We start from the raw sequence: 22,589 nt of genomic DNA on the forward strand, positions 1-22,589 counted from the left end.
CCCCCCCCCCCCCCCCCCCCCGTATTTATTGTCATTTTTTGTACCGGTTGTTTGAATACTGTAACAGGTCATGATAATACTAACACATTTTTTATGATTTGTATTCCAGAGACTTTCATAAATAATATATAAGACTGGAAAATCACCTGGGTATAATTTTGATTACTACTTTTTGTTTTAGTTATAATTCATATAAAAATGTATAGACATTCGTTTGCAACTATATATAGCTGTTTTGTAGTAATATGATATAAATTAATGTTTCAAGCCAGATACGGGAATGTGTTTTTTTTTTGTGTTTTTTTATTCTGACAAATATTAATCTGCACCCTCACCCCAGCCCCCTACAAAAATGAGAGCCCGTACGCCTATGAGCCGTTAGTGACTTAAAGATGGTGGAATTCTCAAAATTATTCTTTATTGTAGTATCATTTAAATATCGCATGCACAGGGGTGCGGAATTGAAAAACAAATATGTCACTAGCCCGACGGACCAGAATTAACAAACATTTACTAGCCCGCCTTAATTTCTACTAGTCCGCCAGACTATAGAACACTACATTAATGTTTAATAATATTATAATATACATTGTCTTCACACCAAACATAAATATATATTATAACAATTGATCAGCATTTAGTGGCAAACGAAATCAAGCCCCAAACCTCGATTCACAAATCAACATATTTTGAAATATTCTAATATAAAGACAACATTTTTGACAGTTCTTTCATACTTATTTGCAAAATAAAAAAAAAACATAAAATGGAATATCGTTTGTAAGCTTTTTAACTCGCAGTTGACGATCGGCGAGTACTTTCTGCAACCCTGCATGTACATTTTGTAGATATATATAACTAAATCTAAAAAAAATAAAAAAATAAAAATGTCAAAACAATGGGTATCCCCGAACAATTTACTTGGAATGGTATTTTTAATATAACTTATAAAATTCCAACCTGCTACAGTTGGGGGGAGGGTGTGTGTGTGGGGGGGGGGGGGGTGAAGAGAAAAGCTCCCAACCGTCTCAACCGTTCTCGGATGGAAGCCCTTACTGATCAAATACACGGTTAGGAAGGTCTTTTCAACATCAAAGAACATCGTTCGGAGCACCTGCTTACCCAGGCCAGGTATGTGTGTTTTTGTGTGATGTTCATAAATAAAACCAAAGTTGTTCACATACAAAAAAAATCAAATAATAATAAATAAATAAATTAATTAATTAATTTATAAAATAAAATAAAAATCCACTCTTTTTAAGTGATTTAGAAAACAATCGTTTCAGAAAGAAATAACTTGTAGTGCAAATATTATACCATAATAAGAAAACGCGCTCCCTGTGGGAAGGACTATAATAAGTAAAATAACATTAATATATATATTTTTAAATGGGATGCGTATCGCTGCTCAGTACACTTCCACTCTCAGTACAGCCTCATAAATGTTGAACCTACACCCGCCCGCTCCCTCGAGCGTTACGCAATACGTGAATCCCCCCATACAGAAGAAATCCAGCGAGAGCGATCGCTCCCAGGGTACCCCTCCATGACATCACCGACACGTGACTTGGCTCTTTGGAGATCTTTTCATAATCATCGATTCTAAAAATCTTCACCACGCCCAACTCCGCTATCACCAGACGTCCATCTTGGAGAAGGAAAACAGCTTGTGGGTCATTTAACTTCTCCTCGTTCGCCCGGATGTGTGTTAAAATTTCTTCATCAGGGGAGATCATCGAGACGAAGTCGTCCTTTCTGTGTACAAACAATATGACGTCATTGGTAGACGCTATTCCTCTCAGACCAAAACGACCAACGTGAAGCTGTTTTTCGACGCGTCCTTTTCTGTCGAAAACTGAGATGCTGATTTTCTCAGAGTCTGCTATCACGATTTTCCCGCTTTCGGTCACCCGTACGTGATACGGCGTCCTGAACTCGATTTCTGACGTCATAGGCCCAATCGCGTCACCTTCTGACGTCATAAGGTTTACCGCTCCTTTCGTTCCACCAATGAGCTTCTTGTTAGGCAGAACTGCTATCGCCATATATCTGCTGTGGGTATCAACGGTCTGTATCTCCTTGAGCACCATCTTCTGCTGTTGGTCACTCTTAGGAGCAACCAGTTCGTAGAATCCTATCTTCTTTAACTTTGTCTCCTCTCTGCCAGCGTTCACCGTGCTGTTCAGCGTCGCGGCAAAGCCGTTGTGACCAGTGACGGTCAACCCGAAGCATCTCATGTTGTTAGGGGTAACAGAGTCCAAATACTTGCCTTCCATGTTGAAAGCTTTGATGGCGTTTTTCACGTCGGCGATGATGATGACACCGATATCCAAGACGATGACGTTTTTTACGTCGCAGTTGTCGTCCTCGTCGTCCTCGGTTTGAATGGAGAATTTCTTCAGAAACGTCATGGTGGCTTCGCGACGTCCCATCGGTGACATGAGTTCGTTGACGTATCTGTTGTTGTACATCTTCGCTGGCGTCGTATAACAGAACTGCGATGTTCGATTTTAGACCTAGTGAATCAGAGCGGCTTATTATATTTTAAAAAGGCGAAATATGAAAAACAAAAGTGAAATATTATAGAACAACTGCGATATAGAGGATACTCCCCGAGTGTCTTGTGATATCATAATTTATCAGCATGAGTTGATAAAAGTATGAAATCCGAGGCTTGCCGAGGATATTTATACTTTTATCAACGAGTTGCGCTGCGTAACCTTTTAACATGCTCGTATACCACAGAGGTTTCGAGCATGTCCGCCCCGGAGTTCGATCTTCGGAAAACCAGGGACCCAACCCGGGGCAGATAATTTATAGGGACAATTTTGATTATTACAGCCAAAAAAGGAAAAATGGGACTTTATAAATTTTTGTGAGCATACTAAAGTAATATAAATAAAAAAAATAAAATTACAATTAATTTAGTCGCCTTTTAGATCGGGCAATCTAATATATATATATATATATATATATATATATATATATATATATATATATATATATATATAATAATAATAATAATATAATAATAATAATTTAAAAAATATATATATATCGCAGGAGATATCGCAAATTATAGTGGCAGCGATATTTCCTAAAAAAAAGCTTTTAATGGATGATACATTTCGTTATTTTTTACATTTATTTGTAATACATAACTATATATATATATATATATATATATATATATATATATATATATATATATATATATATATATATATGCAAGTTGCAAAGTTTGCAATCTAATTAAAATTAGCTCCACTGGTTAATTACTAATACCTGTGGATCTAACAGCAGCCCGTTGGAGCTCATGTCCAGGTGACCTTTCATTCGACCAATCAAAACCTTACTTGCAAAATCATGCCAGTTTTTTAAAAAGAATTTGAAAACATCGGAATTATGCCGAGGGTATACGAAATGATTCGGGTGAATAACGACGTATGCCGGAAATAATTTCAATATAAAATTTTATATAACATTCGTTTCAAGACGAAAAACCCCCAACAAAAACGTGATGGTATAGCCATAAACTCTCTTTATACTAGTGTACAATCCAGAGTTTATTATTGCATTTTTCACCCTGTTTTTTTAATGTTGAAATAGAACAACAAGTTCACCTGTTGCATAAATAGTCTCGTCCGATATTTTTAGAATTTGTATGCTCCCGAATAACGCTATAAAGGGCGAAGTGTAATTGGTCGATTACGCCTAACTTTCTACTTAACCCTGATAAATATCTAAAACATAAAACCTTCAAAGCAGTATATCAATTCGTCCAGTCCACCAAACCAAAACTATAAGTGCCAGCGTTCAGACGACGCGGATCCCCAACCCGACTGATCGCAGGCAGGATGGGAAACCGTAGCACACCCACCGGGCTTCTGACAGTCATAAAGTTAAAAACTAAAACTAGAAAATGATCACAAACCACCCGCCTGTACGTCTCCCGGTGGGAAGAGCGACCTTCTGCACTCGACCAACATGCACTCCAATACGGGGGACCAACGGAGGGAAGGTGGCGATCTATAATTAAGATAAATAATTAATACGCTGCTTAACTCGTGACACCCGTGACTCCCTGGATGGAACATCCACCCTACGCACTCGAACAGACCACGTATTCCAACCCGGGGAGAGAACGGTGAAACGACAAAAGTAAAAGCATATACCTAGCCAAATTAGCTGGCACAAATTTAGCAATAAATTAACAATTATTCAAAACCACCCGCCTGTACATCTCTTGGATGGAAGAGCGACCTTAAGCACTCGATCACACAAGCACTCTAACTCGGGGAACAACGGCGGGACGGTAGCGAATGATTTAAGAACCGCGAGATATGACAATGCTTGGATCGTGACACCTGTGACCCCCTTGGTGAAACATCCACCCTACGCATTCGAACAGACCGCGTATTCCACCCGGGGGAAGAACAACAAAAGTAAAAGCATATGCTCAACCAAATTAGCTGGCATAAATTTAGCAATATAAATTAACAATTACTCAAAACCACCCGCCTGTACATCCCTTGGATGGAAGAGCGACCTTAAGCACTCGACCAGGCACTTCAACCTGGGGATTAACGGCGGGACGGTAGCGAGTGATTAATAACCACTAGATATGCCAACGCCAACTAGACCTAACCACGATAACCATATTATTCTACTGTAAATATGTTAATGTTCTGAAATCCGTGCTTGACAATTATTTTATTTTTTTCCACTAAGACAGGATCGAAATCGCAACAACCCAATTGGCTAATAACCAGCCAATCAACATCGTTAGACAATCAACCAGGATAGAACACCACTAAATATCACCTTTTTTTCTTCTTTTATTTTGCAGCACCCCTCAGTGGTCCAATCCAACCAATCACGGATCAAGAACCCCACCACACCTAACTGTAAATAAACTGCACGAATTTGTCTTTGCACTCGCACCATGTTCTTTATTACTGATGCATGAAATCCTAGCTGACTAAGGTAAGTCAACTAGGGCTCCGGAAGAAAAAAAAAGCAGGAAAACCAGATAACCTGAAGACAAACCAAGTAAGGCTACTAAGATATTCTATTTAGGGGACGGGAATCAAAATTCTTCAAACTAAGTACCTGTCTGTCAACTGTTCTACTGTCCAATTGCTACCTGCCACTGTTAATTTCGTTTCATTCATTGGTAATAAAGTTAAGTATGCCAAACACTAGTCTTTTTAAACCAATACTTACACTATAAGGGTTCCACCCTTCAAATTAGATAGCTAGGCTAGTATAAATCCCCCTCCGTCATTGTATTCAATGTTATACAAAGACGGAGGGGGATGGGTGGTCATGAATGACCGTTGAACTCACTAGAATAGGGACTTAAGACAATAGGTACAACCTTAACACAAAACTAGGATTCACACACAGACTACACGCTCACTGCATCAGTACACAGGGTGCACTGACTAACAATGCACCCGCACCCATTTAATGGCCCAGCACGTGCTCTAATAAGGAACCGGACAAAAGAATACCGGTTCCGAGTACACAATTGTAATGCACCCGGGGGAAGCTGAACAAAATAATATCAGCCTCCCCCACCCAAACCCCAATACTTGCTGCTGGTGATAACTTGTTCTTGGTGACACTAAAGAGGACTACACCAACAACATCACGTCGACCAACCCGGAACAACTGCCTTGCCTGCCAGTGTCAACTACACAATTGCACGAGTCTCCCCTGGGTTGTCATGCCACAACCAGAAGCGGTCAGGCCCTTTATAAGGGCCCTATGGGCAACCTAGGGAGACACCCAGCATCATAAAGGTCTATAATTAACGAACTACTCTCGATTCAATAATATCAAAACCTATATTAGCTCGGCCATTTACCTTTCGACCGACCGTTCAAAATTGCGCCAAATTTCCTCAATCAAAATTGCGCACCCCTTTCTCTTTGGCATTAACGGCTCCATTCAAAATTCCATAGCACCACCACCACCCCCACCCGCCTGCTACCGATTCGATCGGGCTGCTGGTGCTCCCTTGCACCTGCCAGTGCAGGCGGTCCCTCCTCTCCCCTCCCCCCACCTTTCCTGTCATGGACGGGCGTGCGCTACAATAGCTTGTTCTGAATGTGCACGTAAAACCCTATGACCTGACCTGACCTGGTCGATATTTAAATTGTTATTTATAGATAAAATGTCACCTGGACATGGGAGTCCACGCTATGCTGTTAGATCTACTGGTAGACCAGTAGAGCTAATTTTAATCAGATTGCAAAGTTTGTTTTGTTTAACGACATCAGTAGAGCACATTGATTTATTAATCATCGGCTATTGGATGTCAAACATTTGGAATACTAGTATAGTCTTAGAAAGGAAACCCGCTACATGTATTCATTAATAGCAAGCGATCTTTTATATGCACAATTCCACAAGACTGGTAGGATAGCATATACCACGATCTTTGATTTACCAGTCTCGGTGCACTAGCTGGAACGATGAATAGCTCAATGAGCCCACCGACGAGGATTGATCTTATACCGACCACGCATCAAGCGAGCGCTTTAAACCTCTGGACTACGCTCCGCCCCTTTGATGAAATAAGTATTCGTTAAAAACCACATAGTTGTAGTATAAAGGATGCTCAAAGCTTTACTAATGGGCTACGGCCCGCCCCCTCCATTGAATATATATTTTTTAAAACCATACCACGTAAATATGCAAATTAGCTTTCAAAACTTACAGGAATGGGCTGATTTTTTAAATTCCTGTCTTCAAGGTGTTTATCACTTTGCAAATTTAACGCCGAAATTGTTCCGCCCCACCCACTTCCCCATTAAACTTCTTTTTTTTTCTGTATTAAATTTTATAACATTATACATACATACATAGTGTGGGTTGCTCACACACACACACACACACACACACACACACACACACACACACACACACACACACACACCTCTCCCCCGCCCAAAAGTGGGTTGCCACTCACCTACCCAACCCACCTACCGCCAGTATAAAAAGAATCCTGGCAACCGCCATTGCGAAACTGGCCTATTCGTTTTTACATCTACTTTCATTTTCACGTCCATATCATGGCAGCCATGTTTAATAAATTTAAAAAACGGAAGAATTTTCAAAACCTAATTGTTTCTATAATCAGGAATTGATCATAATTACCCTGTAAGTTACTAGTGCTTGACAAATTTCACATATATAATATAGTGAACAATACTTACAACCATCTGCCGCAATAATATACACTAATAAAATACAGTCTGGCTTGTGGATAGGGGCCTATTATTCTAGCCAAGTGCCAAGTCACGTACACCCGTTTTTAGATTCTGTATTGATCCAAGTTTTAAAGCTATCTACTAACCTGTTACTTGTGTGAATCAGTAAAACGTTGTCGGCCACACAGCGTGTAATAAGACTAGTTTTATAAACTTTTCCTTCAGCTTTAGATCGCTGTTCCAGTTACCAGAAAAGATCAGTTGTCAATTTCTTAGAAGTAGGCCATGGGGAAAACCCGTTATATCTGCTTCATACCAATGTAAAGAAAATCATTAGAACGCAGTCTGTATAGGTGTTTGTCCACGCAAAATCAACATACTTTACACCAAGGCCCGTTCCACGAAGATATCTCTTAAACCTGCAGTGTCTGGAATATTTTTATTATTTAAGCATTTAGAACAGAAAATCACCATTCAAGAGACCTGGATTGTAAATTTATCTGTTAAACAAAAACAAGCTAAATTATTCACTGAATACAAAATCCCCGGTTACACAGGTCTCGTTTTTTAACAGTGGTGTCACTTCTAGGGGTGGTATCGCTACCTATATTAAAGATGGTATCTCGTACTCCCGTATTCCATATGTAGCCACCCATCCACATATCGAATCATTGGGCGTCTCCATTCATGGACTTAAACAAAATCTCAATATTTTTAACTTTTATATTCATCCGGGTGCCATTAATACTAAATTTACAGTAAATGATTATTCTAAAATTATTGGTAACACTGATTCGGACGTACTAATAACTGGAGATTTTAATAGTCAAAATACTCTTTGGGGTTCAAATGTTAGCAATCCACAAGGCCAAACACTGGAAAATTTTATGGATGCAAATGATTTGGCCTGTTTAAATGATGGCACCCCGACTTTCCTTTCTGATGCATACCATACTTGGTCCTGTTTGGATCTGACCATGATTTCGAGGGGGTTGGCTGCCAAGTGTGAGTGGGAGGTACTCAATGAATTTGGTAGCGACCACCTACCCGTTAAAACTGTTTATAACTTGGATCAAGTTTGGGAAGAAAATACTAAACCAAAACATAAATGGAATTTTATTAAAGCAGATTGGCCCCAATTTGAGAACATGTGCGCCGAGATAAATCCTAAGCAGATTAAAAATACTAATATAGATATTTATAATGATCAATTAATTGAAACTATTACCGATATAGCTAATAAAACTATCCCTGTCTCCCACCATAAAGCTAGAAATAATTCTGTTCCGTGGTGGTCAGATGAATTAAATAAACTTAAAATGAATAGAAATAAACTAAGGAAGAAACTTAAAAAACATAAAACTGATATTAATATTCAAAATTATAACAATGCTAAATACGAATTAACTTATGTCATAGCTAAAGAAAAAAAGGCCTCATGGGAAAAATTTGTCAGCTCCATCGGTGAAAATACCACGGGTAGGGAGGTCTGGTCCAAGATCAAAAGAATCCAGGGGAAACCAAGTACTAATCATAATATTTTAAAAAACAGTAAAATTTATAAAAGTAATCAGGAAAAAGTTGACATTCTTGGAGCCACCTTTAAACAAAATTCGGCGACTACTAATTTTTCTAAAGATTTCCAAAAACGTAAATTATATGTAGAAAAATACTATAAAATTCCCCTGGATGCTAAATTCCATAAGAGCGGTTGTGAATATGACATGCCCTTTAAACTCCAAGAAATGCTCAAGGCTTTTCAACACCGAAAGGGCTCATCTCCTGGCCCTGATAAATTTAATTATGTATTTTTTAAACACATGCCAAATAATATACTTGAATTTTTCTTGGAGCTATTTAACTTAATTTGGAAGCAGGGTTATCTCCCCCTCAGTTGGAAGCATGCAGAAGTGTTTGCACTTCCAAAGAGGGGAAAGGACCTTACGGATCCAAAAAATTATCGTCCAATATCCCTAACGTCCAGTGTCTGTAAAACCATGGAGTATATGGTTAACACTCGCCTTACCCACTATTTGGAATTAAATAACTTGCTTACAAATTTTCAAAGTGGGTTTAGAAAAAACCACGCCACAACCGACCACCTTGTACGTTTACAAACCGAGGTTAAAAACGCATTTCGGAAGAAACACAAGGTGGCGGGAGTATTTGTGGACATAGAAAAGGCATACGACATGGTTTGGAGACATGGACTGTTACAAAATTTTTATAAAATGGGTGTAAGAGGGTCAATGTTTACATTCATTGACAGTTTTATAAATAACAGAACCTTTGCAGTTAACTTTAAAGGCTACTCTTCACCCAAGTTGGAACTAGAAAATGGCATCCCCCAGGGGTCAGTGATTGCACCCACACTTTTTGGAATATTTATTAATGATTTGGCCCAAACTCTCACTGACAGTAATGAGTCAAAAGAAACTCAACTCAGTATCGGTCTTTTTGCAGACGATACTGCTTTCTGGAGGGTAGGTAATACCTTTAATTTAGTACAAAACGACCTCCAGTCGGACATAAATACTTTACGAAAATGGTCAGAAGCCTGGGGTGTTACCATTTCCCAATCTAAAACTAATTGCATATCTGTTTTAGGCCGTGGCCAACGGGCACCAAAACTTGAATTAACTTTTGGCGAAAAATTAATTACACAGGTCAATTCGGTCCGCTTTTTGGGAGTGACCTTCGACCGGAGGCTTTCATTCGTGCAACATATAATCAATGTAGTTGGCACCTGTAAGTATTACATAAATCTTATAACAATTTTATCAGCAGTCCCATGGGGTAGCGATAGAAAAACACTGCTCATGATTTTCGAGGCGTTCATAGTCTCAAGGTTGCAGTATGGGGCGCAGGCTTTCGGCTGTGCCACTGACACCCAACTAAAAAAACTTGAAAGCGTGTACAACAGGGCCCTCTGTATTATTATAAGGGCCTCAGTGTGCACGCCCCATGATAGTGTATTAGCTGAGTTGGGTGTCCTCCCACTTACCCTCAGACGCATAAAACAGGGACTGAAACATCTTTATAAAGTAAGAAATCTGGTTGCTAATAATCCAGTAAATATATTAGTTTCCCTGCCTACTCAGTCAGTCCGGCACTCTAATATATCCATTTTTTTCTTATTTAAACAGGTTTGCTTGCGATTTTGGGGTGGCGAATCTACCTATGAGTGATTGTAGTGCTAGATTCAAAGCCCCATGGGCTCTCATACCGCCTAAGGTTAACTTTTTTTTATTAAAAACGAATTATCTAAAATTGAACTACCAGTTTTTAAGAATATTTTATTTAGAATTATAATGGGGGAAATTTATAAAGATTATTTACAAATTTATACTGACGGCTCTAAAGACCCCATAACTGGTAGGGCGGGTATGGCCTTTGCCGTCAAAGAAATAAATGGATATAGTCACTTTAGGGCCAGACTGACTGACAAGGTTTCAGTCTACACCACGGAGCTGTTGGCTATTCAATATGTCCTGGTGTGGATATTAAACAATTATAAAAAACTAGACGGCCAGAATAAATTTATTATTCTTTCAGATAGCCTCAGTGCCCTGCAGTCCATTAGTGGCTCCCACAGTATCAGACCTGAAATTGTAAAAAACATTTTTAGTTTTTATAATAAAATTATTCACTGCGGCGTTGAGGTCGTTTTGCAGTGGGTCCCGGCCCACGTGGGTATACGCGGAAATGAGACAGCAGACATGTATGCTAAAACATCTTTATTAGATAATGAAATTAAAATTAATATTAAATATAATTATAATGAAATAATGTCTATGGTCGTGCCATGCATTGATCGCCTGTGGCAAACCGACTGGGACCACAGGACGAGAGCATGGCACGCTAATATTAAACCTAATGTCTCCACACCTGGCCCACTTTCATTTAATTTAAAGGCAACTAGAACAATAGCTCGATTAAGAATGGGTGTATCTATTGGTCTTAACCAAACTAAATTTAAATTAAGAAAGATTAATAGTCCAAATTGCACCCATTGTAATACTCCAGAAGATGTGGGTCATTACCTCTTCTTCTGTACTAAATACAATAAAAATACAACTAAATTAATTAATCATTTTACTAAAAATAAAATTATATTTAATCCAACTAATTTACTTAATCCCGACAAACAGTATAAAGCAATAACAGACAGACTTTTAATAGCCTATGTGTTGGAGACTAATAGGAATATTTAACTAATTAATTAATAATTTAATTTGTAAATTAATTAGACTGGTTAGCTACGACCCACCGGCGAGTTGCTCCACTTAGAACTCGCTTTGCGATATGCGCTCGTCCGGGGTACGGGCTTAACTAGTTTACTATTAATTATGGATAAAACTATTATAATAATAAATTAATATTTAAAGATCTATAAATATAAGGTTAATAAAATAGTATAGTTTGCTAAGCCTACCTCGGCGGTCTGCCCCTTATCATTATTATTATTATTATTTATTTATTTTTGTGCACACACCGATCGATATTTACACGGCCTACCTTGTGTCGCTAGCTGTGACGTCAGAGGTCAGACCAAGGTGACAGCTCTGTTAATGCTGGCTACAGCTATCGATCGGCCACGTCTCTCGCTGTGTGTTAATTATTTTAATTAATTATTTTAACCTTTTTTTTTTTAATTATTAATCTAATCTTTGTTTATAGGTGGTTGCCTATGTCCCCGGGGCTGCGCAGTCCGTGCGATTGTACCAGCTATGTCAAAATTTGTTTGGTAACTGGTTGGTCGCGCGTGGCTGCACTTTTCCGGGGCCAGGTTAATCGCTTTTTAATAATTAAAGATATTATTTAACATTTAATCTTTTTAATCAATTTATATGTCTCTACAGCTCTACCAAACGTTTATGGTGGCTGGATGGGGACATTTCAAAATTTTAGCTCTGTATATATGTTATATGTTTGTGGTATGCAAGTGTGTGTGTGTAAGTGTATTGCTCGGTATTGGGTGGGGGCTTATCTGGCAGTAATCCCCTCCCCCTCCCGGAAAATTGCATGTTATAAATATGTGTGTCTTTTAATTTTGGCTTTGGTTGTGTGGTTTTTTGGGTGTTTTATTTTTATTTTTTTTCCCTTTATTATATTATTATTACTATTATTATTTATTATTGATTGATTTATTGATTTATGGTTGTTGTTTTTTTGGGGGGTTTTTGTGTTTTTTTGTAAATTAATTTGATAGGTTTATGTTTATGTATATTTTATCCATATTTTAATCATTATTTTATATTTTTAATAAAAAAAAATATATATGTAATTTAACAGGGCAGGTGTCTGGTCTGTGCCTTTGGTAGTGTCTTGGTTAATATTACCTCGTCTACTGCCCTAGGTATTATAGATTAAAGTTTTCGCCGCGTCTTCTAAATGACCTAATCAAGTTGTTTTAGAAGACAACTGAGGAGTCGCCTGTTTTTCCATGGATCGGCCGGGTTCACCTCTCTCCTTCTGGCAGGCTTGATACTTAAAAGGAAATATTAAATTAACCATCGCTGGATTTTTTGCGCCACTCCCCTAGTGGCACCAGCGATTAAACTATTACAACCCTTTGGCGTCACTTTTCAAGTGACGCCGGTTTGGGAAGTTATAATAACTTCCTAAACAACTAATAGGCTGTCAGGATTGGACTGAACTGCTGTTGGACACGGTGGGGGGGGGGGGGGGGGGGGGGGTGATGGGATGCCGGGAGTTAGGGCATTCTTTGGGGCTATATGCGTAGGCGGTTCGGCCTTAGGTTTTGAGTAGGGCCGGCCTCCCCTCCCTCCCGACCCTCACCTGGTCACACCAATGTTTAAAATATGACTGGCAGCCCCTTTCCTCTTAAACTCCCATGGGCTTAATGAATATTGTTTAAGAATTATTATTAATATTAGACCAGCCCATCTAAATTTGCGCCGAAAATATATTATATTAATAATTTATATAGGATAGTAATGTTGATAAGTTTCTTTAAGGGCGCAGCCAAACTTTTTTAACCCCAATTTCCCCCTTTTTATACTTTTGGCGTTAATTTTCAAAATTTCCCCTATTTGTTAGGTTATCCCTGTCCCGAGTCAGACTCCCGATCCTATCGGAGGCCGGACTCGGGATAGGCGTGTTCGAAACCCTAGTGGTATATGGACACTTTAAACAAGTTACTAAGCTAAGCTAAGTAAGCATTTGACGATATGCGTTAATGACGACAACTCGCGAGTGAATTAAAAGTGCAGTTATGCTTGTATTTGAACTTAGAACTTGATTGTATACCTTGAAGACAGGAATTTAAAAAATCAGCCCATTCCTGTAAGTTTTGAAAGCTAATTTGCATATTTACGTGGTATGGTTTTAAAAAATATATATTTAATGGAGGGGGCGGGCCGTAGCCCATTAGTAAAGCTTTGAGCATCCTTTATACTACAACTATGTGGTGTTTAACGAATACTTATTTCATCAAAGGGGCGGAGCGTAGTCCAGAGGTTTAAAGCGCTCGCTTGATGCGCGGTCGGTATAAGATCGATCCTCGTCGGTGGGCCCATTGAGCTATTTATCGTTCCAGCTAGTGCACCGAGACTGGTAAATCAAAGATCGTGGTATATGCTATCCTACCAGTCTTGTGGAATTGTGCATATAAAAGATCGCTTGCTATTAATGAATACATGTAGCGGGTTTCCTTTCTAAGACTATACTAGTATTCCAAATGTTTGACATCCAATAGCCGATGATTAATAAATCAATGTGTTCTGCATGTGTCGTTAAACAAAACAAACTTTGCAATCTGATTAAAATTAGCTCTACTGGTCTACCAGTAGATCTAACAGCATAACGTGGACTTCCATGTCCAGGTGACATTTTATCTATAAATAACAATTTATGGGTGTATGGGTAACTATATTTACGTGCCCCTATCCACGAAGGTTCAGGCACGCCCACTGCGGAATTAGCCTCTGACTTCGCCAGTGACTGACTCCGGAGCAGGGGGGGGGGGGGGGGGGGGGGGGGGGGGGGGGGGGGGGTTTGAAGTGGGCGGAATTTGGAAAAAAGCCATTTAGTAAGCGCGGACCGACTAGCAGACACTTCATAAACAAGAAGTAACACCGAGTGGGAGCCGTGTTCTGATTGGCTGAATTTCGATTCCTCGGTGAAGCCTGTTTTTTACCTAAGTCTACAAAGAGTACTGCATACCGATAAATGTCTGGACTCTAAAATTTTAGCCAAAAATGGTTAAGACTGCTCGGCCGAAAAGTTTTAAGGTGATTTTGAGCAATTGAACGGGCGCCAAAACAAAATGCGTTAGACTATTTATAAAAAAAATAACATAAAAATTTTGAACTGCATTCCAAAACATTTAAAGTCTAACTAGCCCAAAAAAGGAGGTTACTCACGGAGGAAAGGAGGTTGGCGTCTAGGGGGATTCGATGAATCCGGTGATCTCAAGCTGCGGGAGGAACTGCCGGTAGTCGGAGTCTGCTAACTCCTTGGTGATGGAACGGTAGTGTGTCCCCGCGATGGTTTTAAGAACACGATGTAGTGTCGGGTTGTCCATCTCCAAGAATAGCACACCTTGGCTGAATATTCCGCTCCGGCAGATGGTGACGCAAACTGCGTCGTGTCCCTCCCGCGTCTTGAGCCGATGTACCGCGAACTCCCCCTCGTCTGGATTGTCTGGCAATGGGTTGTAGGAAAGGGCCTTGGGTCTACTGATGAGTAGACGTTCATCCCTGATGTTGTTCTTAACCAGTTGTTGGTAACGCTGGGGGAGACGGCTGGCCTGCAGTGACCACTGCTCCACTGGTTGTTCGTGTGTCTCCGGCGGTTGAGAGGGGCGGCTCGGCTTGGCTGGTATGGCACTCGGGGGAGTGGTCGCCTTCCTCTTGACAACGGCCACCTTCCGGGCCTGCGCCTCAACGGGTGTCGCCAGTATAATCGGCGACAAGTCCGAAAGCGCTTCCGTAGGAATTGGTGCAGGTGGCCGGTTGTACGGTGTGACGCAGATTTCCGTGTCAAACTCCGTCTCCGGCTCTTCCGTTGGCATAGAAGCTTGAACATCCGGGGCCGGAACCTCTTCTGCTCTAGTCTTCTTGCTCGGGTGAGCGGTGTTCGGCGGTCGAACAGAAGGAGTCGCCGCCGGCGGTTTAGCCACCGGTTTTGACCCCCCCTGCGCCGCCGCTGGCACACGTCTCCTCTTCCTCCATCTTCCTTTCTTTTGAATCCGGTCTCCGTACACCAAGGTCACGGTTGCCCGTGACCCGGTGTACGAGACTCGATACTCCAACAGCATTCCATACGTCTTCATCAGTTCCCCCAGGTGGGGGGGGGCAGATCGAGAGAACAAGGACTAACGTCCGTCTTCATCGCTGAGAAATATTGGAATGCGACAAGAATCGAATGGAGAATAACAATTTAAATATTGACCAATTACACTTCGCCTTTTATAGCGTTATTCGGGAGCATACAAATTCTAAAAATATCGGACGAGACTATTTATGCAATAGTCGAACTTGTTGTTCTATTTCAACATTAAAAAACATAGTGAAAAGTGCAATAATAATGGATTGTACACTAGTATAAACAGAGTTTATGGCTATACCATGGCGTTTTTGTTGTTGTTTTTTCGTCTTGAAACGAATGTTTTATAACATTTTATATTGAAATTAGTTTCCGGCATACTTCGTTATTCACCCGAATCATTTCGTATACCCTCGGCATAATTCCGATGTTTTCAAATTCTTTTTAAAAAACTGGCATGATTTTGCAAGTAAGGTTTTGATTGGTCGAATAAAAGGTTCACTGGACATGAACTCCAACGGGGTGCTGTTAGATCCACAGGTATTAGTAATTAACCAGTGGAGCTAATTTTAATTAGATTGCAAACTTTGCAACTTATATATAGTTATGTATTACAAATACAATTCTCTTTTAAAAGAAGACCTAATATAGGCCTAACGGTTAACTGATAATTGTAGATGACAAATGGCCTTGCCAGCAGCAGAAAAACAGCGTCGATATTGACAGCGCAAGGACGAGGACCCAATAAAAAGAGCAGAAGCGGATCTGGGGGGTGGGTGGGGTGACAGGTGCTCGGCCCGCCCCCCCCCCCATTTATAATTTTATTATATATTAATTTTAATTTTTTTACGATCCCCTCTAAACCTTCCCCAAAGTTCCAGTGGCAATCCACCTCATGTCATTTGGGGCCCCCCTAAATGGATTTTCTGGATCCGCCACTGAAGAGCCAGATATCTTCAAAAGGAAAAAAGAAGAAATGATCTTAAAACAGAAAAGGGATTAAGCAAACCAATTGCGATGCTAAGTGAAAGGGAGAAGAGAATGATGAGAAAATACTGGAGAAGTATGAAACAAAAACAACGGGGGAAAAACCCCAAAACGATTTAAAAGAAGTTCTCGCAAAGAGCATAACCCCTCCTACTTCACCAGAAATTCCACAAGGACACAATCGACAGAGGATACATGCACAAAGAAGACGGAATAGAGAGAAGGGAAAATGTTGTAGAGAACACAACAATTGGAGAAAACAATCACAAGCTGAGCAGCGGAAGGAACGAAATGTTTTATTTAATGACGCACTCACCACATTTTATTTACGGTTATATGGCGTCAGACATATGGTTAAGGACCACACAGATATTGAGAGAGGAAACCCGCTGTCGCCACTTCCTGGGCTACTCTTTTCGATCAGCAGCAAGGAATCTTTTATATGCACCATCCCACAGACAGGATAGTACATACTACGGCCTTTGTTACACCAGTTGTGGAGCACCGGCTGGAACGAGAAATAGCCCAATGGGCAACTATATTCAAATGCAATTTATATATTTATCTGTGCATGTACTTTTAAGTTAATTGTTATTCTGTCATCTGTCATTTATGTAAGAACTTAGTATTTAGTCAATTAGGGGCTAGCAATCAGACCAATTAGTGTGAAACTAAATTACAGCAATCAAGGACAGTATGGATTTTAATTATTGTATCCAACGAAACAGCTAATGACTATAACCCATGGCAATCACGTGTCAACAACGATATGTATGATATAAATATTCGTGTTTCTATACATAAAAGAGAGACACACAAGGAGAGCAGTTTTGTTGTTCATACCCTTGAGAAGTTTGTTGTGTTTAACGAAACCACTAGAGCACATTGATTAATTAATCATCGGCTAGTGGGTGTCAAATATTTGGTAATTCTGACTCGTGGTCAACAGAGGAAACCCGCTACATTTTCCTAATGCAGAAAGGGATCATGATATGCACTTTCCCACAGACAGGAACGCACATACCACGGCCTTTGATCAGTTGTGGTGCACTGGTTTGAACGAGAAAAAACCCAATCAGTTGAACGAATTCACTGAGGTGGTTCGATCCTGCGACGCAAGCACCTCATACAAGCGCTCAACCTACTGACCTAAATCCCGCCCCGCTTACCACTGAGCGTCTCAATCGCAATATTATTCACCTAAAAGCTGAGACCTATATTATCTGTACGGCAATCAATCAATCAATCAATCAATCATTCCATTTTATTTGCCATAGCTCTCATTCAGCCATGATGTTAAGGATAAAAGCCTTACAAACTTATAAGATGGCCAAGCACAATAATATTTCCTTAAGAAAAGTATTCTTATATCTCTGTAACAAGGACAAACAAGTAAAACATTATATTCATCTTCAATGTTATTTTTGTATTACATTCTTTCATTTTCAATGTTAATATCCAATATTACAATGTTGTTAACTTATCAATCATGTTTCATGTTGAAAAGAAAATACAAGAACGTACATCACCAACTTGTGGCTTCTCTTATTCATTTAACATTCCGGTAAAACAACACAAGGAAAATCTACACTGTGATAATAGTTTTAACCATTTTGCTAGTCTTTAAGCATACAAGTCGGAGGACGTCTCCCCACCCCCACCCCCACCCCCCACCCCCACCCCTCCGCAATGCTGGAGCAAATCCTCAAATTTGGGCAAAAAATGACACAGATATTCTGGCAAAATTAGCTGGCCTGAAACCTTCTCATCATGATTGTATTTCCAATATTCTAGCCACAATATTATAGTTCATATAAAAATGTATAGACATTCGTTTGCAACTAGATATAGCTGTTTTGTAGTAATATGATATCAATTAATGTTTCTAGCCAGATACGGGATTTGTTTTTTTTTTTGTTTTTTTTTTTTTTAATTCTGGCAAATATTAATCTGCACTCCCACCCCAACCCCCTACAAAAATGAGAGCCCGTACGCCTATGAGCCGTTAGTGACTTAAAGATGGTGGAATTCTCAAAATTATTCTTTATTAGTAGTATCATTTACATATCGCATGCACAGGGGTGCGGAATTGAAAAACAAATATTTCACTAGCCCGACGGACCAGAATTAACAAACATTTACTAGCCCGCCTTAATTTCTACTAGTCCGCCAGACTATAGAACACTACATTAATGTTTAATAATATTATAATATACATTGTCTTCACACCAAACATAAATATATATTATAACAAGTGATCAGCATTTAGTGGCAAACGAAATCAAGCCCCAAACCTCGATTCACAAATCAACATATTTTGAAACATTCTAATATAAAGACAACATTTTTGACAGTTCTTTCATACTTATTTGCAAAATTAAAAAACCCATAAAATGGAATATCGTCCGTGAGCTTTTTAACTCACAGTTGGCGATCGGCGAGTACTTTCTGCAACCCTGCATGTACATTTTTTAGATATATATAACTAAATCTATAAAAAAAAATATGTCAAAACAATGGGTTTCCCCGAACAATTTACTTGGAATGGTATTTTTAATATAACTTATAAAATTCTAAACTGCTGCAGTTGGACCGGCCTCGGTGGCGTCGTGGCAGGCCATCGGTCTACAGGCTGGTAGGTACTGGGTTCGGATCCCAGTCGAGGCATGGGATTTTTAATCGAGATACCGACTCCAAACCCTGAGTGAGTGCTCCGCAAGGCTCAATGGGTAGGTGTAAACCACTTGCACCGACCAGTGATCCATAACTGGTTCAACAAAGGCCATGGTTTGTGCTATCCTGCCTGTGGGAAGCGCAAATAAAAGATCCCTTGCTGCCTGTCGTAAAAAGAGTAGCCTATGTGGCGACAGCGGGTTTCCTCTAAAAACAGTGTCAGAATGACCATATGTTTGACGTCCAATAGCCGATGATAAGATAAAAAATCAATGTGCTCTAGCGGCGTCGTTAAATAAAACAAACTTTTACTTTTTTGCTGCAGTTGGGTGGTTGTGTGTGTGTGTGGGGGGGGGGGGGGTGAAGAGAAAAGCTCCCAACCCTCTCAAACCCTTCTCGGATGGAAGTCCTTACAATTATCTAGAACTCTCTAGGTACTGATCAATACACGGTTAGGAAGGTCTTTTCAACATCAAAGAACATCGCTCGGAGCACCTGCTTACCCAGGCCAGGTGTGTGTGTTTTTGTGTGATGTTCATAAATAAAACCAAAGTTGTTCACATGCAAAAAAAAAAAAAAAAAAAAAAAAAAAAAAAAAAAAAAAAAAATCCAGAAGAAAAAAAATAAAGAAAAAAAAAATCCAGTCTTTTTAAGTGATTTAGAAAACAATCGTTTCAGAAATAAATAACTTGTAGTGCAAATATTATACATAATAAGAAAACGCGCTCCCTGTGGGAAGGACTATAATAAGTAAAATAACATTAATATATATATTTTTTTTAAATGGGATACGTATCGCTGTTCAGTACTCTACCACTCTCAGTACAGCCTCATAAATGTTGGACATACACCCGCCCGCCCCCTCGAGCGTTACGCAATACTTGAATCCCCCCTAACAGAAGAAATTCAGCGAGAGCGATCACTCCCAGGGTACCCCTCCATGACATCATCGACATGTGACTTGACCCTTTGGAGATCTTTTCATAATCATCGATTCTAAAAATCTTCACCACGTCCAACTCCGCTATCACCAGACGTCCATCTTGGAGAAGGAAAACAGCTTGTGGGTCATTTAACTTCTCCTCGTTCGCCCGGATGTGTGTTAAAATTTCTTCGTCAGGGGAGATCATCGAGACGAAGTCGTCCTTTCTGTGTACAAAAAATATGACGTCATCGGTAGGCGCTATTCCTCTCAGACCAAAACGACCAACGTGAATCTGTTTTTTGACGCGTCCTTTTCTATCGAAAACTGCGATGCTGAGTTTCTCAGAGTCTGCTATCACAATTTTCCCGCTTTCGGTCACCCGTATGTGATACGGCGTCCTGAACTCGATTTCTGACGTCATAGGCCCAATCACGTTACCTTCTGAGGTCATAAGGTATACCGATCCTTTCGTTCCACCAATGAGCTTCTTGTCAGGCAGAACTGCTATCGTCATATATCTTCTGTATGTATCAACGATCTGTATCTCCTTGAGCGCCATATTCTGCTGTTGGTCAGTCTCAGAAGCAACCAGTTCGTAGAATCCTATCTTCATTAACTTTATCTTTTCTCTGCCAACGTTCACCGTGCTGTTCAGCGTCGTGGCAAAACTGTTGTGACCGGTGACGGTCAACCCGAAGCATCTTATGTTGCTAGGGGTAACAGAGTCCAAATACGTGCCTTCCATGTCGAAAGCTTTGATGGCGTTTTTCACGTCGGCGATGATGATGACACCGATATCCAAGACGATGACGTTTTTTACGTCGCAGTCGTCGTCGTCGTCGTCCTCGGTTTGAATGGAGAATTTCTTCAGAAACGTCATGGTGGCTTCGCGACGTCCCATCTTTGACATGAGTTCGTTGACGTAGCTGTTGTTGTACATCTTCGCTGGCAGCGTATAACAGAGCTGCGATGCTCGGTTTAGACCTAGTGAATCAGATGGGCTTATTATATATAATTAAAAAAAGGCGAAATATGAGAAACAAAAGTGAAATATTATAGAACTGCTATATAGAGGATACTCCCAGAGTGTCTTGTGATATCATAATTTATCAGCATGAGTTGATAAAAGTATGAAATCCGAGGCTTGCCGATGATTAGTTTTTTACTTTTATCCACGAGTGTTGATAAATTATGATATCACAAGACACGATGGGGTATTCTTTTTTATCATCCATTATCATTATTTTCATTTGCGACAATTGTGAAACCACCGATATACGTCTGCAAATCGGAAAACACAGTAGGGTTATGCCCATTCTAATTTCAACTGACCGGCCTTGGTGGCGTCGTGGTTAGGCCATCGGTCTACAGGCTGGTAGGTAATGGGTTCGGATCCCAGTCGAGGCATGGGATTTGTTAATCCAGATACCGACTCCAAACCCTGAGTGAGTGCTCCGCAAGGCTCAATGGGTTGGTGTAAACCACTTGCACCAACCAGTGATCCATAACTGGTTTAACAAAGGCCATGGTTTGTGCTATCCTGCCTGTGGGAAGCGCAAAGAAAAGATCCCTTGCTGCCTGTCGTAAAAGAGTGGCGACAGCGGGTTTCCTCTAAAAACAGTGTCAGAATGACCATATGTTTGACGTCCAATAGCCGATGATAAGATAAAAAACCAATGTGCTTGGTGGCGAGTTAAATAAAACAAACTTTACTTTAATTTAATTTCAACTGTTTTATTACTTTTTCTGAAATAAACTATAACTTCCCTAAGATATAGTGTCATTACAGTGACGTCACTCGGGAATGAAGACCGAATTATATACCAACAAATGACTCCTACGCTCAACAAATAAGTACGCCGTTTTGTAATGATATATTTCAAATGTCTTATCAACGTGGTGTACAATGAATTGTATTCTCGAGTAACTACTAACTGATAACAATAATAACAACAGTAAAATAGAGCAATTGTTTGAAATAATAAACGACCTTGACATTAATAAAACACTGGTTTTTAAACTACGGTGAGCGTGTTAAGATTTACTGCTGTTGGAAATTTGTGCCATAACTGTACACGTGGATTGTTAATGTGTGGATTTCAAAGTGACTTTTATTTTTTGTGCATCTGAATCATTAAAAAAAAATGTTTCCCGAGGCAAATTGTGCAGGTTTTGAGTTTGTTTTCGTGGGGTTTTGGGGGAATAAGTGCTGGCGTTTCGTCAACATTAATGCCGTGAATAATTGAGGAATATTTTCCTTTTTGGCTTTCCGAGGAGTCTGCATTATAACTCCTAACACTCGCTTCAGTATCTGATTCATTATTGTAACTTTTCCAGTCAACATGAAAATCACCACAATAATTTTGACTGACGTCTGACATTGTTGTTGATAAACAAACCTGCGCGTATGAATACATGTGACGTAGGTACCGCCTGGAAATTTGCGACCGGTATAACGGTGGTCTTACCACCTGAAATTTTATTAGAGATCC

The 22,589-nt window shown here is 39.8% G+C and overlaps 2 protein-coding genes across 2 annotated transcripts; both read right to left on the bottom strand.

Annotated features, from left to right (window-relative positions):
• Positions 1–401: 401 nt before the first annotated feature.
• LOC121386868 lies at positions 402–7,503 on the bottom strand. Its single transcript, XM_041517897.1, has 2 exons — positions 7,367–7,503; positions 402–2,516 (listed from the first exon to the last, which is right to left on the bottom strand). The coding sequence occupies exon 2, from the start codon at positions 2,469–2,471 to the stop codon at positions 1,452–1,454; it is 1,020 nt and encodes a 339-aa protein (XP_041373831.1). The 5' UTR covers positions 2,472–2,516; positions 7,367–7,503; the 3' UTR covers positions 402–1,451.
• Positions 7,504–10,776: 3,273 nt separating this feature from the next.
• Positions 10,777–15,536, bottom strand: LOC121386836. The gene is made up of 2 exons (XM_041517850.1): positions 14,609–15,536; positions 10,777–10,823 (listed from the first exon to the last, which is right to left on the bottom strand). Exon 1 carries the CDS (start codon positions 15,517–15,519, stop codon positions 14,629–14,631), a length of 891 nt encoding a protein of 296 aa, XP_041373784.1. The 5' UTR covers positions 15,520–15,536; the 3' UTR covers positions 10,777–10,823; positions 14,609–14,628.
• Between the last annotated feature and the right edge of the window lie 7,053 nt (positions 15,537–22,589).

This window comes from Gigantopelta aegis, chromosome 12, assembly GCF_016097555.1.
Source record: "Gigantopelta aegis isolate Gae_Host chromosome 12, Gae_host_genome, whole genome shotgun sequence".
NCBI classification, from domain to species: domain Eukaryota; kingdom Metazoa; phylum Mollusca; class Gastropoda; order Neomphalida; family Peltospiridae; genus Gigantopelta; species Gigantopelta aegis.